We start from the raw sequence: 12045 nt of genomic DNA on the forward strand, positions 1-12045 counted from the left end.
AAATTGCAAGCAAAATGGCACATTTTCAGAACAAAAGGGAATTTTGCATAGGAACAGGGACTTTTGGAGAAGGACAGTGCAGAGCTGGAGCTGGAACTTCACCAGCTGCTGCCTGACACCGAACCCAGAGGAATGATGCCATTGTAATCACTGCCCTTGGCCCATTGCCTTCAGTGACAGGCACCAGAGAGAGGTGGTTTCATATGTTCCCACCCTTTCTGAACTAGAAACAAGAGCTGATCAATCCTTTCAGAGGATTAAATTGTGGAGGGGTTGGAGGGGATCGAAATCCAGGCTGAAACCCAGAGGGACTGAGGCATGCTGTGAGTATGCTGATAGACTGGATGACTCATGGTGTTGGTGGGTGAGCACAAGAAGCTGAGGAGCTCTCCATGCTCCCACTTTCCCTTGCCTTGCAGGGGAATCTGGAGAGGTGTGCTACGGCCGCCTGAAGCTGCCAGGGAAGAGGGAGATTCCCGTGGCCATCAAAGCACTGAAGGCAGGCTACACAGAGAAGCAGAGGCGGGACTTCCTGAGTGAGGCCAGCATCATGGCACAGTTCGACCATCCCAACGTCATCCACCTGGAGGGGGTGGTCACCAGGAGTACGTGGCTGGCAGGGGAGGGAGTGTATGGCAGAGCAGAGCTGGGATGCATCTCCCTGCGGGCAACCTGGGAGATGTGGGTCAGGGCTCACTTTGGGTGCACTCCATCCTTCACTGCCCCAGTGGCTTTTCAGATTTCTGCATTTACCTGGGACAGCCATCCCCTTGCCTTCTCTTCCAGAACAAAGTTCCCCATGGCAGTTCCACATCGTGCTTTGCAGCATGCTCCAGATCATTGTTGGTTTGGGAGATGTCCTACTCAAAGGCATTTATTTTAAAGGCTGCCTGTACTGAATCATAATTTGAAGTCTTCCTCCAAAAAGGCACATTCTGATGCAAAGCCTCACACTAATGGCATGCAAATTCCAGCAGGGTAACAAAACTGACCTAGCCATGTCAATAGCACCTGGAGGGAGGGATACCTGTCTGGGTTGTTGCCACATCCCCATCATTGGGCCAGTCCTGCCCAGTGCAGGGGTGACACCAGTCTGAGGGGCTGCAGAAGACCCACAGACCTGAATTCATGTCTCTCCCAGTGAAAACCTGGCACTGGGCTTCCTGGAGGAAGGTGACTTCTCTGCTAACTTGACCTCCCTTGTTTTCTGCAGGCAAATTGGTAATGATTGTTACTGAATACATGGAGAACGGCTCGCTAGACACCTTCCTCAGGGTAAGGAGCGAGTTTGTATTTTCATTCCCTGCACATCCCCTGGGGCTGGTTCCTGCTCCTCAGCCTCACAGCCAGTGAAACCCCTGTTTTAGAGAGAGCTGTGGGTGCTGGGCTCTCACCTCTCCAGCAGACACAGGCTCCAGGCATTGTGTCTGACTCCCTGAAGTGACACTGAAAAAGCAGGGACAACAGCCTGAGCAGATGTCACAGGCACTGAGAGGGCAGGAAGTGGGCAGGGGCACAAGCAGGAGGCAGTGGGGTCAGAGGATGTACAAAGCCAAAGATGAAAGGCACTGGGAGCTGGTTTAATGACAGGAGCACCAGCAGGATGGTGGTGAGCACCACAAGCGAACTCTGGGTTATTTCCTTTCCAGAAACACGATGGGCAATTCACCATCATCCAGCTGGTGGGGATGCTGCGGGGCATTGGGGCAGGCATGAGGTACCTGTCTGACCTGGGCTACGTGCACCGGGACCTGGCTGCCCGCAACATCCTGATCAACAGCAACCTGGTGTGCAAGGTGTCTGACTTCGGCCTCTCCCGCATCCTGGAGGACGACCCCGACGCTGCCTACACCACCACGGTGGGTGGCTCACAGAGCTGGTCCCTGCTGCTGGTTGCTGCCCCAGGCCTCTGACACATGGAAAAGTCAGAGACTCTCAAGTCAGAATAGGTAGGGCAGGAATGGCGATGTCACTTCCTGCTCATATCTGAGCCAACAGTTCAAACCCAAAGAGCTCCTGAGCCTTAAAGCGTTGTCCTTGACACGGGGACATCCCAGAACTGAGTGTGCAGTGAACAAAGAGCAGCAGGATGGCAGGACAGGGAGTTATCAAACATCCCCAGCCATCTGTTCCCATGGGTGTGTGTGGCCTCTGTGTCTCCACTGGAGTCCTTCCCTAGGCTGTGTAGCTCCATCCACTCTGCAGTTGTCCTAGAGCCATCAATCCATAGGGGTGTTCTGGTCCACCCTTCAACATTGTGGCCACACACTGGTTTTTCCACGTGACTCTGCCTCATTCATGGATGTGGAAAAGGTGGGAATTGATTTTGCAGCCTGTGGTTTTATTTCATGCAGGACACTTTTGTCTGTGAAGCCCTGTTGAGATTTTTCTGGCCAACCTGGCAGCTCTGTTTCTTGATGTCCTCCTCCATGGGAGGTCATTAGGAGCAAAATGAAATACATTTTCATGAAATACATAGAATATATTAAATAAATTGAGCTCTCTTTGCTCTTCTCTAGCCATGAAAAGAATTGGTGTGCTCCCCTGGAACACATCTGGTGGACAGACTGTTCCTGATGGAGGCCAGTTTGGAGGCAGCAGAGGAGTCCAAGCATCATTTGTCAGAAAGACCACAACTACAGAAGCAGAAAGAGCTTCAGGTTCCTTTGGGGTAGCTGATGCTGAGCATGTCCCAGAGTAGCTGTAGCTCTGAGGAATGAGTGCACCATGGCCCAGCCTAAAGAACATGGCCCTCCATGGTCTTTGCTTGGCTTCAGCAAAGTGGAGAAGCTGAGCCAGAGGGGCTCCCTGTGTGTGTGTGTGTCTATGCATTAATCTGCCCCTTCTGGTGTCTCAAGAAACAGCATGTAATTCCAGATAATTTAACTTTGGGCAAGGTTCCTGCTGCTTGGTTTCTGGTGCTTTGAGGTACCTTGGTGCAGTGAAACCCACCAGAGCTGGTTGCTCTGGAAGAAGATTGGATAGTGCATAGTGTGGGTAGAGCTGAACCACAAGGATGCAGTGCCAGAGTCAGATCTCTGGTGAGGTCTCAGTCAGGGTACCCCACAAATGCGGTTTCTTTTGTGTTCAGAAACTTGTATTTCTCCTGTGTTGTCTTCAACATGCTCAGGATATTGCTTCACCCAAGGAACTCTCCCAAAAGACTCATTGTTCATATTCAGTCCTTATCGTGGCATGTGATATGCCTTATCATGGCATTTGATATGCCAGAGCAGGCAGGACTCAGCTGGGTAGAGGCAGCTCTCCCTATACAGGTATCCCTGAATGGTGGTGGCACACCATTCCTGCCCCAGGGCTCTGGGAAGCCCACCCAATGTCCCCTATGCTGCAACTTTACTCTTCAGATGGCTGGCAACCACATTTCCAACTTAAAAGCATTCTTAGTCCATATATTGATTTTTGTCAGCATGGTCCTTTAATTGAATGCATCTGCCTTTTCAGTCCTTGCCTGTCAAAGCGGGGAAGGACAGGGAGCACATCCCATCACTCTCCCTGTCTGCTCAGGTCAGGCTCTCTGCTTGCACACAGAGTTAGCTCTGTGCTTGTGTGCTCTGGTAGCCCAGGGCTCCTCTTCATCACTTCGAATTCCTTGTCTCTTGAGCACAGGGGAACCAAACTGTGCATGAAGACCTTGTAAAAGAGCACAGTGTTCTCCTTGCTCTGCTGGAAACACCTTGAAGTTGTCCTTCACATACACCCCTGGGCTTCTTTAGGGCAGATTACTTCCTCAGTCCTTTTTAGAAGATGCCACCCCAGCTTGTCCAAGAGCTGTCCCATCTGCAGAGCTCAGGATGCTGATCCCTGCCTGCTCTGAGCCTCCACTCTCGCTCCTTTTCCAGGGGGGGAAGATCCCGATCCGCTGGACGGCTCCCGAGGCCATCGCGTACCGCAAGTTCTCCTCGGCCAGCGACGTGTGGAGCTATGGGATTGTCATGTGGGAGGTGCTGGCCTACGGCGAGCGGCCCTACTGGAACATGACCAACCGCGACGTGAGCGCTGCCAACTGCCCCTCCTCCTGCCCTCCCAGCCAGCCTGGCAGGGGCCCAAGGATCAGCTCTTGCCTCTCTTCACATCCTCCCAGGGCTCTGCACAGGGTGCATGTCCCCTCTGTGCTGACAGCACTCCATCCCTGCACTGCACAGCCTTTGCCTTTGCAGTCCTGTGGCACCCAAGAGTGACCAGAGCTCATATATGGACTTACCTGCTGGCCTTTCTGCCCCATTCCTGGGGACACTGACTTAAGTCCCCAGTACAGATGCAGGCAGGGAGATCACTGCCACACTGGCTGTGTGCTCTGTGGCTGTCCACAATCCTGCCTTTCTGCTGGCTGGAGAGAGTCAGCTTATGTTGTGCCACATTTTCCAGTCCCTGGGAGGGGTCAGGGCTTCCTAGAATCATTGCAGCCCCACTGGACCAGCCTGCCAGTTCCACTGCTGGGCATCCATCCCTTCCAAATGAGGCTGCTGAGAGCCTCAGGCTAGCACCACCCAGCTGTAGGCTTTGGGCTTGTCTGAGTTGTGTGGAACCATTCTCACCTCAAGAGTAGCATAAAATCTGAAGGGAAATGTAGGTTATAATCCTGACCACAACCTGAGGGCAAAATTTTCAAAAGGAGGCAGTAAAATTAGTATTTCGGCTCTGCAGAACAACAGGACTCCTTTTTTTACCTATGAGTACTATAAATGCCCCACTGTGCTGGGAGCCCCCTCTCTTCCTATTTTTTTTTTTTTTTTTTTTTTTTTTTTTTTTTTTTTTTTGGTGGCTTTGGTGACAGTAGGGCATGAATGCAGTGGCTTACACTACCTCCTCCACAAAATTTCTTCAAGCAGCATTTCCTCCAGCCTTGCCAACCAGTGCCACACCCCAGCTGTAGAAAAACTGAGTGTGAGTGCAGCCATTATGGCTTGTCTCCTGGAGGGAAGCTGCAGCATTTTAGGCCACTGGACCACTAAACAACTCTCTTGTCATAACACTGATTTCCTGTGCGTGTGTGATGTCCAGTAAAGGTCTCCCCTGCCTGCAGAGCAGGCTTTGTCCCCAAGCAAGGCAGTCCTATCTGGATAGCTCAATCCCTCTTGGAGACAGAGTTATCCCAAATACCCAGGCCACTCATAGCCGCAGCTACCTTAAGCAAGCTTAGTGGATTTCAGCTCTTTAGTGATTATCAGCTCTCTTATGATTTCAGCTCTTTGCTTGCTTGCTAAGGTCCCAGAGGGCTAGGGGGAGAAGCAGACACAAGAGAGGAGGAGAGGTCCTGGCGTTCCACAGCAATGGTTTATTGAGGGGTCTGTGAAGGGTTCCGGCGACGGCTCTTCTTCTGCTGAATGGGCTAAAACAGCCCCTTTTTATAGAGTACAGAGGGATCCAAACTTGTCCAATAGTAAGGGTTAGGGGAAAGTGACCTATGGGGTTACAGAGATAAGCTGGGGTCTGAGAGGTGGAAGACAGGAGCTTATTTTGCTGTCTCATCATGACTCAGCAATCCCTACTGTTAAGTCTCAGCCCTCCACGGGGTCTTAGACAATTCTGTGGGGTCTGCTACAGTCCAGCCCACTGCCAGCTCTGCACAGAGCCTGCAGACAGCCATTCACTTGTTTAGCATGGAGCTTGTGCACATCCCTCTGCTTCCCATTCCACGGCCCCAGCAGTTTCCATGGATCTTCCCATCGGTGGGGCTGGAGTGGGATGGGGGTGCAGCCCCCCTGCAGTTGTGGCTTCCTTGCAGGTCATCACCTCTGTGGAGGAAGGCTACCGCCTGCCTGCCCCCATGGGCTGCCCCGGCCCCCTGCACCAGCTGATGCTGGACTGCTGGCAGAAGGAGCGCAGCGAGCGGCCTCGCTTCTCCCACATTGTCGGCATCCTGGACAAGCTGATCCGCAACCCCGACAGCCTCAAGTGCACAGGCACCATCAACAGGTGAGGGCTCCCAGGGAGCAGGGAGCCTAATGACTGTGAGCAGGGCCTAATGACTTGACACTGCTCAGAGCATGTGGGCTGCAGTTCTGACTGGCTGTAGCAGCGATGGCTGCCCTTGGGAGCATGGACGTGCACGGGGCCCGTGGACAGAGGTTGTGGTGAGTAGGGAGGAACTTCCTGCACTTCATCCCCTTGCTCCCACCACGACATCCCTATGCCAAGGCCAAGAAAGTGCAGCAGTGCCCATGCAGCAGCATCCCTGCCTTTACCTGCCTGCTAGGGCTCTCTCTGTGCTGCTCTGCATGATCTGCAGATCAGCTGTGTCACAGCTGTGTGCCCAGGTGGGCAGGAGAACAAGGGAGAGCTGTGCCATCTAGAATAATGTGGCCAGCAGGACCAGGGCGGTGATTTCCCCCCTGTGCTGGGCACTGGTGAGGCCCCACCTTGAATCCTGGGGTCAGTTCTGGGTTCTTCATGACAAGACAAAAATGGAGGGGTAGAGCGTGTTCAGAGCTGGGGAAGGGTCGGGAGCACCCTGGCTCCAGACTGAGGGAGCTGGGAGGGGCTCAGCTTGGGGAAAAGGAGGCTCAGGGGGACCTTCTGGCTCTCCACAACTCCCCAACAGGAGGGGGCAGCCAGGCAGCAGCTGGCCTCTGGTCCCAGGGAATGAGGGACAGAAAAGAGAAAATGGCCTCAAGTTGTGCCACAGGAGGTTTAGGTTTGATATTGGGGAAATTTTTTTCACACAAAGGGTGGTCAGGTCCTGGCACAGGCTGCCCTGAGCAGTGGTGAAGTCATCATGGATGCCCTGGAGGTGTGGATGTGGCACTTGGGGACATGGTTTAGTGGTAGCCCTTGCAGTGCTGAGTCAACAGTTGGAGTTGATGATGTTAGAGGGCTTTTCCAACCTTAATGTTTTCCTGATTATATAGGTGCATTCAGGTGGCCCTCACAGCCTGCTCACCTTGGACCAACGTTTCTTGTCTAACCCCTTCTGTTCTGCTCCCAGGTTCACCCAGACACGCCTGGACAGGGGTCTCCTGGACCTGAGCAGCTGCTTGACTGTGGAGGACTGGCTGGACTCCATCCGCCTGGGGCACTACCGGGACAACTTCGCCATGGCTGGGTACTCCTCCCTGGGCATGGTGATGCACATGAACCTCGAGTGAGTATCAGGGAGCAAACAGCGCTGTCTGGGTGTGCCCAGGCCCACACCAACCCCCCAGCCCCAAACAGTGACCTCCTGCCTCTGCTGGCTTGGCCTGGTTGGTCCCTGGTGCTGGAGAGGTATCTCCAGGCACATGGTGGTGAGACCTGGGACAATGTCCAAGGCTTCACTGAGCTTTGAGGGAAGGTGTGCGAGTTGTACTGAGAGGCTGTGAGCTCCAAGTCACCTCCAGTGCTCTATGGTGGCTCTCCAATGTCACCATAGGTCCATAGGAGGTAATTCAGGTTGCAAGGTGCTCCAGGTTGGGTTGCTAACCCAGCCTCCTGGTCAGAGCAGGGTCACGCAAGAGGTTGCTGTCTCCTTGTGCTTCTCATCTTTGTTTTCCCTGCAAAAGGCACCTCTGGACTAGAGTGTGGCTGTGCTATTCTGCACAGCTTCTCTAGGATCACTGGGAAACAATCCTAGCTGGGCATTACCTTGGAGCTTTGTCAGACCCCTGTGCACAGGACTGGCTCCCTGCTCAGTGCAGCCAGGAGGGAGACATCACTGGAAGGTCATTCACACATTACGAAGGGTGGGTTAAGTAGATAGAGCTGGAGAAGATGTGTCTCATCACCCTCCTGCTGTAAGGAACTTGATTTCCCACCTGTCTTGGGAGTTTCCAAGGTGGAGCATCCAAGCAGTACCAGAAAAGAAGGCAACTATGCCAGCTCCTGCCCTTATATCTGCTTACATCTCTCATCCCTTGCTGTTACCAGGAGTGACAGCCTGTTCAGCCTCTAAGGAGCCTTGTTCCCTCTCCAAAGGCAGAGAGCTGCTGGACAGTGGTTCCTGTGGCAGTGAAAGGGAAGGCAGAGAGACGCAAACAGAGAGTTGTCAAGTGTATTGATCGGAGCTGTACATGGGGCCTTTGCTCTGGGATTGAGCTGATAGTGATCCTTGTTTGTCATGCACATCAGAGAATCTTTTGAATGGGGAAGGCTCATCATCCATCCTTCTGACTGGGTTATCTGAGGGCATCTCACTAAAACTGAATCCAATTTCACAGCATTGATCTTGTCACCTACGAGCCTGTCAGGACTGATCCTGCTCCTGCTCCCACAGGGCTGTCACAGCAGCCTTGTCAGGAGGACATGTCCAAGAAAATGGCAGTCTGTCTGTCCTGGGAGAATGTCCATGGAGCCTCGGCAGGACCAGCCTTGTGCTGATGTGCAGGTGGAGCAGAGCCAGGCACAGGCTCCTGGGCTGCTCCATGGGTGCAGTTGTCTCCCTGGGGCCTGGCTCAGGTGTCTTTGACAGTGTCTTTGTTCTCCAGGGATGTTCGGAGTCTGGGCATCACCATGATGGGCCACCAGAAGAAGATCTTGAGCAGCATCCAGGCCATGAGATCCCAGCTGCTGAACACAAATGGCCCCAGGAGGCATCTCTGACCAAAAGCTCTGCAGAGCTGCATCAGGCATTCCTTAACACTTACCCTGGCAAAGGGGCTGCAGGGTGGTGAGCAGGAACAGGGGCGCCAGGAGCTGGAGCCCTGCCAGCATCTCTGTGATTTCAGCATTGGTGGAAACGTGGTATTCCAGATACCTTGGTGGTCCTGCTGCTTCCTTCCCCCAGGTGAAGGGGGGAGCAGCCTTCCAAGCAGACACATCATGATTCTGCTATTTCCCTGTGGGACTGGGGGTCTCCCCACAACTATGCAGGACAGGAGACAACCCCTTCACCCAGTAGGATGGTCCAGCTGCTCCTGCAGGTGCAGGGGCATCAGACACATCAGCAATAACCAGGAGCAGTGGGCTGGGCTTGCCATGGCACACAGCTCCTTTGGATCAGGCAGCTGGGGAGCTCCTGGGATCTCTGAACTGAGCAGGCTCCACACACTGCACACAGCAGAGACAGCCCTGCTCCCTGCACCTCCCAGCACACTCCAGCCTGGGCCTCCCGAACTGCACCAGCCTGAAGGTGACTTCATGGTCCACCTCCACCAAGAGCAGGAGGCCAGGGGACAGAAAACAAGGTGGCAGTGCCAGGAGCACCCGGCTCTGCCTTCAGACCATCCTTCCCAGCTGGGAGGAGAGTTGTCCAGGGACTTCTACCTGGAGACTCAAGAAGCCCTGGAGTGCTGCAGGACACTCTCCACCTCTTTAAGCCACCAGCACTACTCCATGGATCCAGCACAGCCCTCCAGGCAGCCCAGGCATATTTTCTAGGGCCACAAGCTCAGGTTTCTCTACCAGCAGAATCGTCCTGGCCTCCCCCAGAACAGAGAGGAAAGGGAGAGTGTGCTCATGGGAGCACATGATAGAGGGATAGAGAAACAGCTCTTCTTTGTTCTTATACTGTCCTAGAGAAACCCAGGAGCTGTGCCATCACCTGGCTGCCAGTGCCCAGGGCTGCTGGATCACCTGCAGAGGAGGGGTCCTGGCCGTGTTTCCAGCTGCAATCACAGCGTCCTATGGCTGGGGACAGAGGCTCTGGGCACAGGATCTCCCTGCTGGTGACCCCAGTGTCTGGGAGAGTGGTCTGTCCTCCACAGGAGCATCTGTCTCATCCAGGTGAGCTTGCCTGGTGCTGAGCAGTGGCCTCCAAAGATGTGTGGAGCTGGTCCAAGAGGCTGAGCTGGGTGCAGAGGTGCAGATGAACTGGGGAGTGGGGCAGGCTGTGGGCTGGGAGTTTCCTTTTGGTGTAAATACAATTTTCTATGGGTTTGGGAGCTGTTTTACTGAAGTAGGATGTTAGGTACACAAAATGGTCTCAAAGCACAGAAGCCTCAGTTGTGGGGCTGAACTCACTGCAAAAAACACCTGCTGGGAGCATGGCTGGGTTGGGGGGTGACAGGAGGGGAGAGAGACTGGAGAGGAGCCTCACTCCCTGCAGGGTCCAGCCTGACCCACAGCAGCCTGTCCTTCCCACGGCACAGCAAACTCAGCATCACTCCAGTGCAGGTGCTGGTGGGATGTGGCCTGAGGGCTGCTCCTGCCAGGCCTGTTGGGGCACAAGGGGGTGGGGGGTGGGTTGAAGCCATTTCTCAGCTGCAATAATCCTGGCTAAACCAGCCTGTCCAGGGCTGGCTTGGCTTTCCATGCAGAGCACTTGTGTGCTGATGGATTCTCTGACTATGGCGGGTATTTTACTTCTTCCTATGGAAGCTTTTTGTGAGGGGGACAGATGCAATGTGTTGTTTCATTTGTATTGCACCCTACATCCCGCACTCAGCCCTGGCACACTCCCTCCCCACAGCCAGCATGTGATGAAGCTCATCCAAGCCCTGCAGCACAGGGGGCTGGTGCTGGCCCTGTCCTCTCTTCCCAACATTTGGGACTCAGTCATGGACATGCTGGTGAGAGCAGAGGTCAGAGCAGTGCCACACCTGTGTCCTTGGGGTTTGCTGGGCAACCCCAGCCAGGTGGGCTGCAGGATCTGAGGCTGGGAGCTGCCAGATGGCCCCTTTCCAGGTGGTTCATGAGTCAGATCCTGCAGTGTGGGGTCCCTAGGCTGCTCCTGGCTGTGGGGATGGTGGGGCAGGGTTTACCTTTTATGTTCAGAGTGTGCGCTTCCCCCGGACAATAAAAATCCCTCTTTCCGTGATCCATCTCCTTGCCTGTAATTGTCACTGGGCTGCACAGAGCTGTCACCACTTGCAGTGAGGATAGGGGACACCCCAGCTGCTTCAGGGGGACCAGCACTGAGATGCTCAGCTAGTCACCACCTCCCTTGCTCCAGAAAGCCTCCCACAAGTGAAGGATGCTTCCCTGCAAAGCAGGAGCATCCATGGGATGGGTCCACAGGGACGGGGAACAGCCTAGAGGATGTTTGTAGGCTCCCAGGGAGGGATGCTGTGGGCTGGAAGAGGACACCCCAAAACCAAGTCATTGCTATGTAGGAGCATCTCATGCAGGACATGAAGCAAGAACAAGATATCTTGTGTGCACAGGCTGCTCTCAACCTCAGGGGTGTCTTACAGGTTTTTCTAGACTCAGCCTTACCTTCTTCTGGAGATGCAGATTTTTTTTTTAGAAAGAACAAAAATGAACACTAAAAAACCAAACCAGTAAAACCTCAGCCCTCATCTCCTGAAGTCTGAGCTGAAGTATATTGTAGGTCTGCTTGCAAAACTCTTCCTGAAGGTGTTTAGCTGTGTTCCAGCTGCCCTTCAGAGAAGGATTCACCAGCAAATGATTGCAGGGCAAAGAAAGCACCATTTTCAGGAAATGCCCTATAAAAGCAAAAGGGCCCCACAGCACAGGGTGGGGTTGGCTCTGAAGCTGTCACTGCCTGCTCACGTGCTCCCAGCCTTTGCCACGCTTCAAGGACAGAGGTGACTGTTCACTGGCCCCAGCTCTGCTCCCCAGCCCAGACATAAGGAAAGGCCAGCCCGGGGCTCTGTCCTAGCCCAGCCTGCCTGCACACTGTCAGGTTATCCTGCCAGCCCATCCAGAGCTTCCTTCCTCACAGGCCCCCTCCCACTGCTCTTCTTCTTCACAGAAGCACAGGCCCCAGGCTGGACAAGCTGCTCCTGGTCAGTGTCCCCTGTGCTGAGGCTGAGCTTACAAGTCCTATGCTCTGCATTCCCCTTCACCTATCCCATTTCTGCATTTACATTTCCCATCACTATAACCCTGACTCTCTCCCAGACCCTTCTAATGTACCCAGAGCAGCTGTGGCTGCCCCATCCCTGGAAGTATCCAAGGCCAGGCTGGACAGGGCTTGGAGCAGCCTGGGACAGGGGAAGGTGTCCCTGCCCATGGCATGTGGTGGGGAACAAGGGCTTTCAAACCATTCTGTGATAAATATTGTTAGATGGAATCTCTGAAGGTCACCTCATCCCACCCCTCCAGGTGCCTGTGCAGTGCACACACCTGTGCAGGTTCTGCTCAGAGCCCCATCACACCATGCAGACAGGGGCAGCAGCTGCATCATCTCTTGCTCATGGTCCAGTGCTG

The 12045-nt window shown here is 54.1% G+C and overlaps 1 protein-coding gene across 1 annotated transcript in view; it reads left to right on the forward strand.

Annotated features, from left to right (window-relative positions):
• Positions 1-10694, forward strand: part of EPHA8 (EPH receptor A8) — a 54456-nt gene extending 43762 nt beyond the window's left edge. Inside the window, exons 11-17 of the mRNA XM_066563794.1 lie at positions 420-605; positions 1214-1275; positions 1650-1859; positions 3861-4010; positions 5747-5937; positions 6947-7102; positions 8421-10694. Coding sequence (XP_066419891.1) covers positions 420-605; positions 1214-1275; positions 1650-1859; positions 3861-4010; positions 5747-5937; positions 6947-7102; positions 8421-8535 — 1070 coding nt within the window. The 3' untranslated portion in view covers positions 8536-10694. The remainder of the gene's footprint in view (positions 1-419; positions 606-1213; positions 1276-1649; positions 1860-3860; positions 4011-5746; positions 5938-6946; positions 7103-8420) is intronic.
• The last annotated feature ends 1351 nt before the right edge of the window (positions 10695-12045 follow it).

Source organism: Molothrus aeneus, chromosome 21 (genome assembly GCF_037042795.1).
Source record: "Molothrus aeneus isolate 106 chromosome 21, BPBGC_Maene_1.0, whole genome shotgun sequence".
NCBI lineage: Eukaryota > Metazoa > Chordata > Aves > Passeriformes > Icteridae > Molothrus > Molothrus aeneus.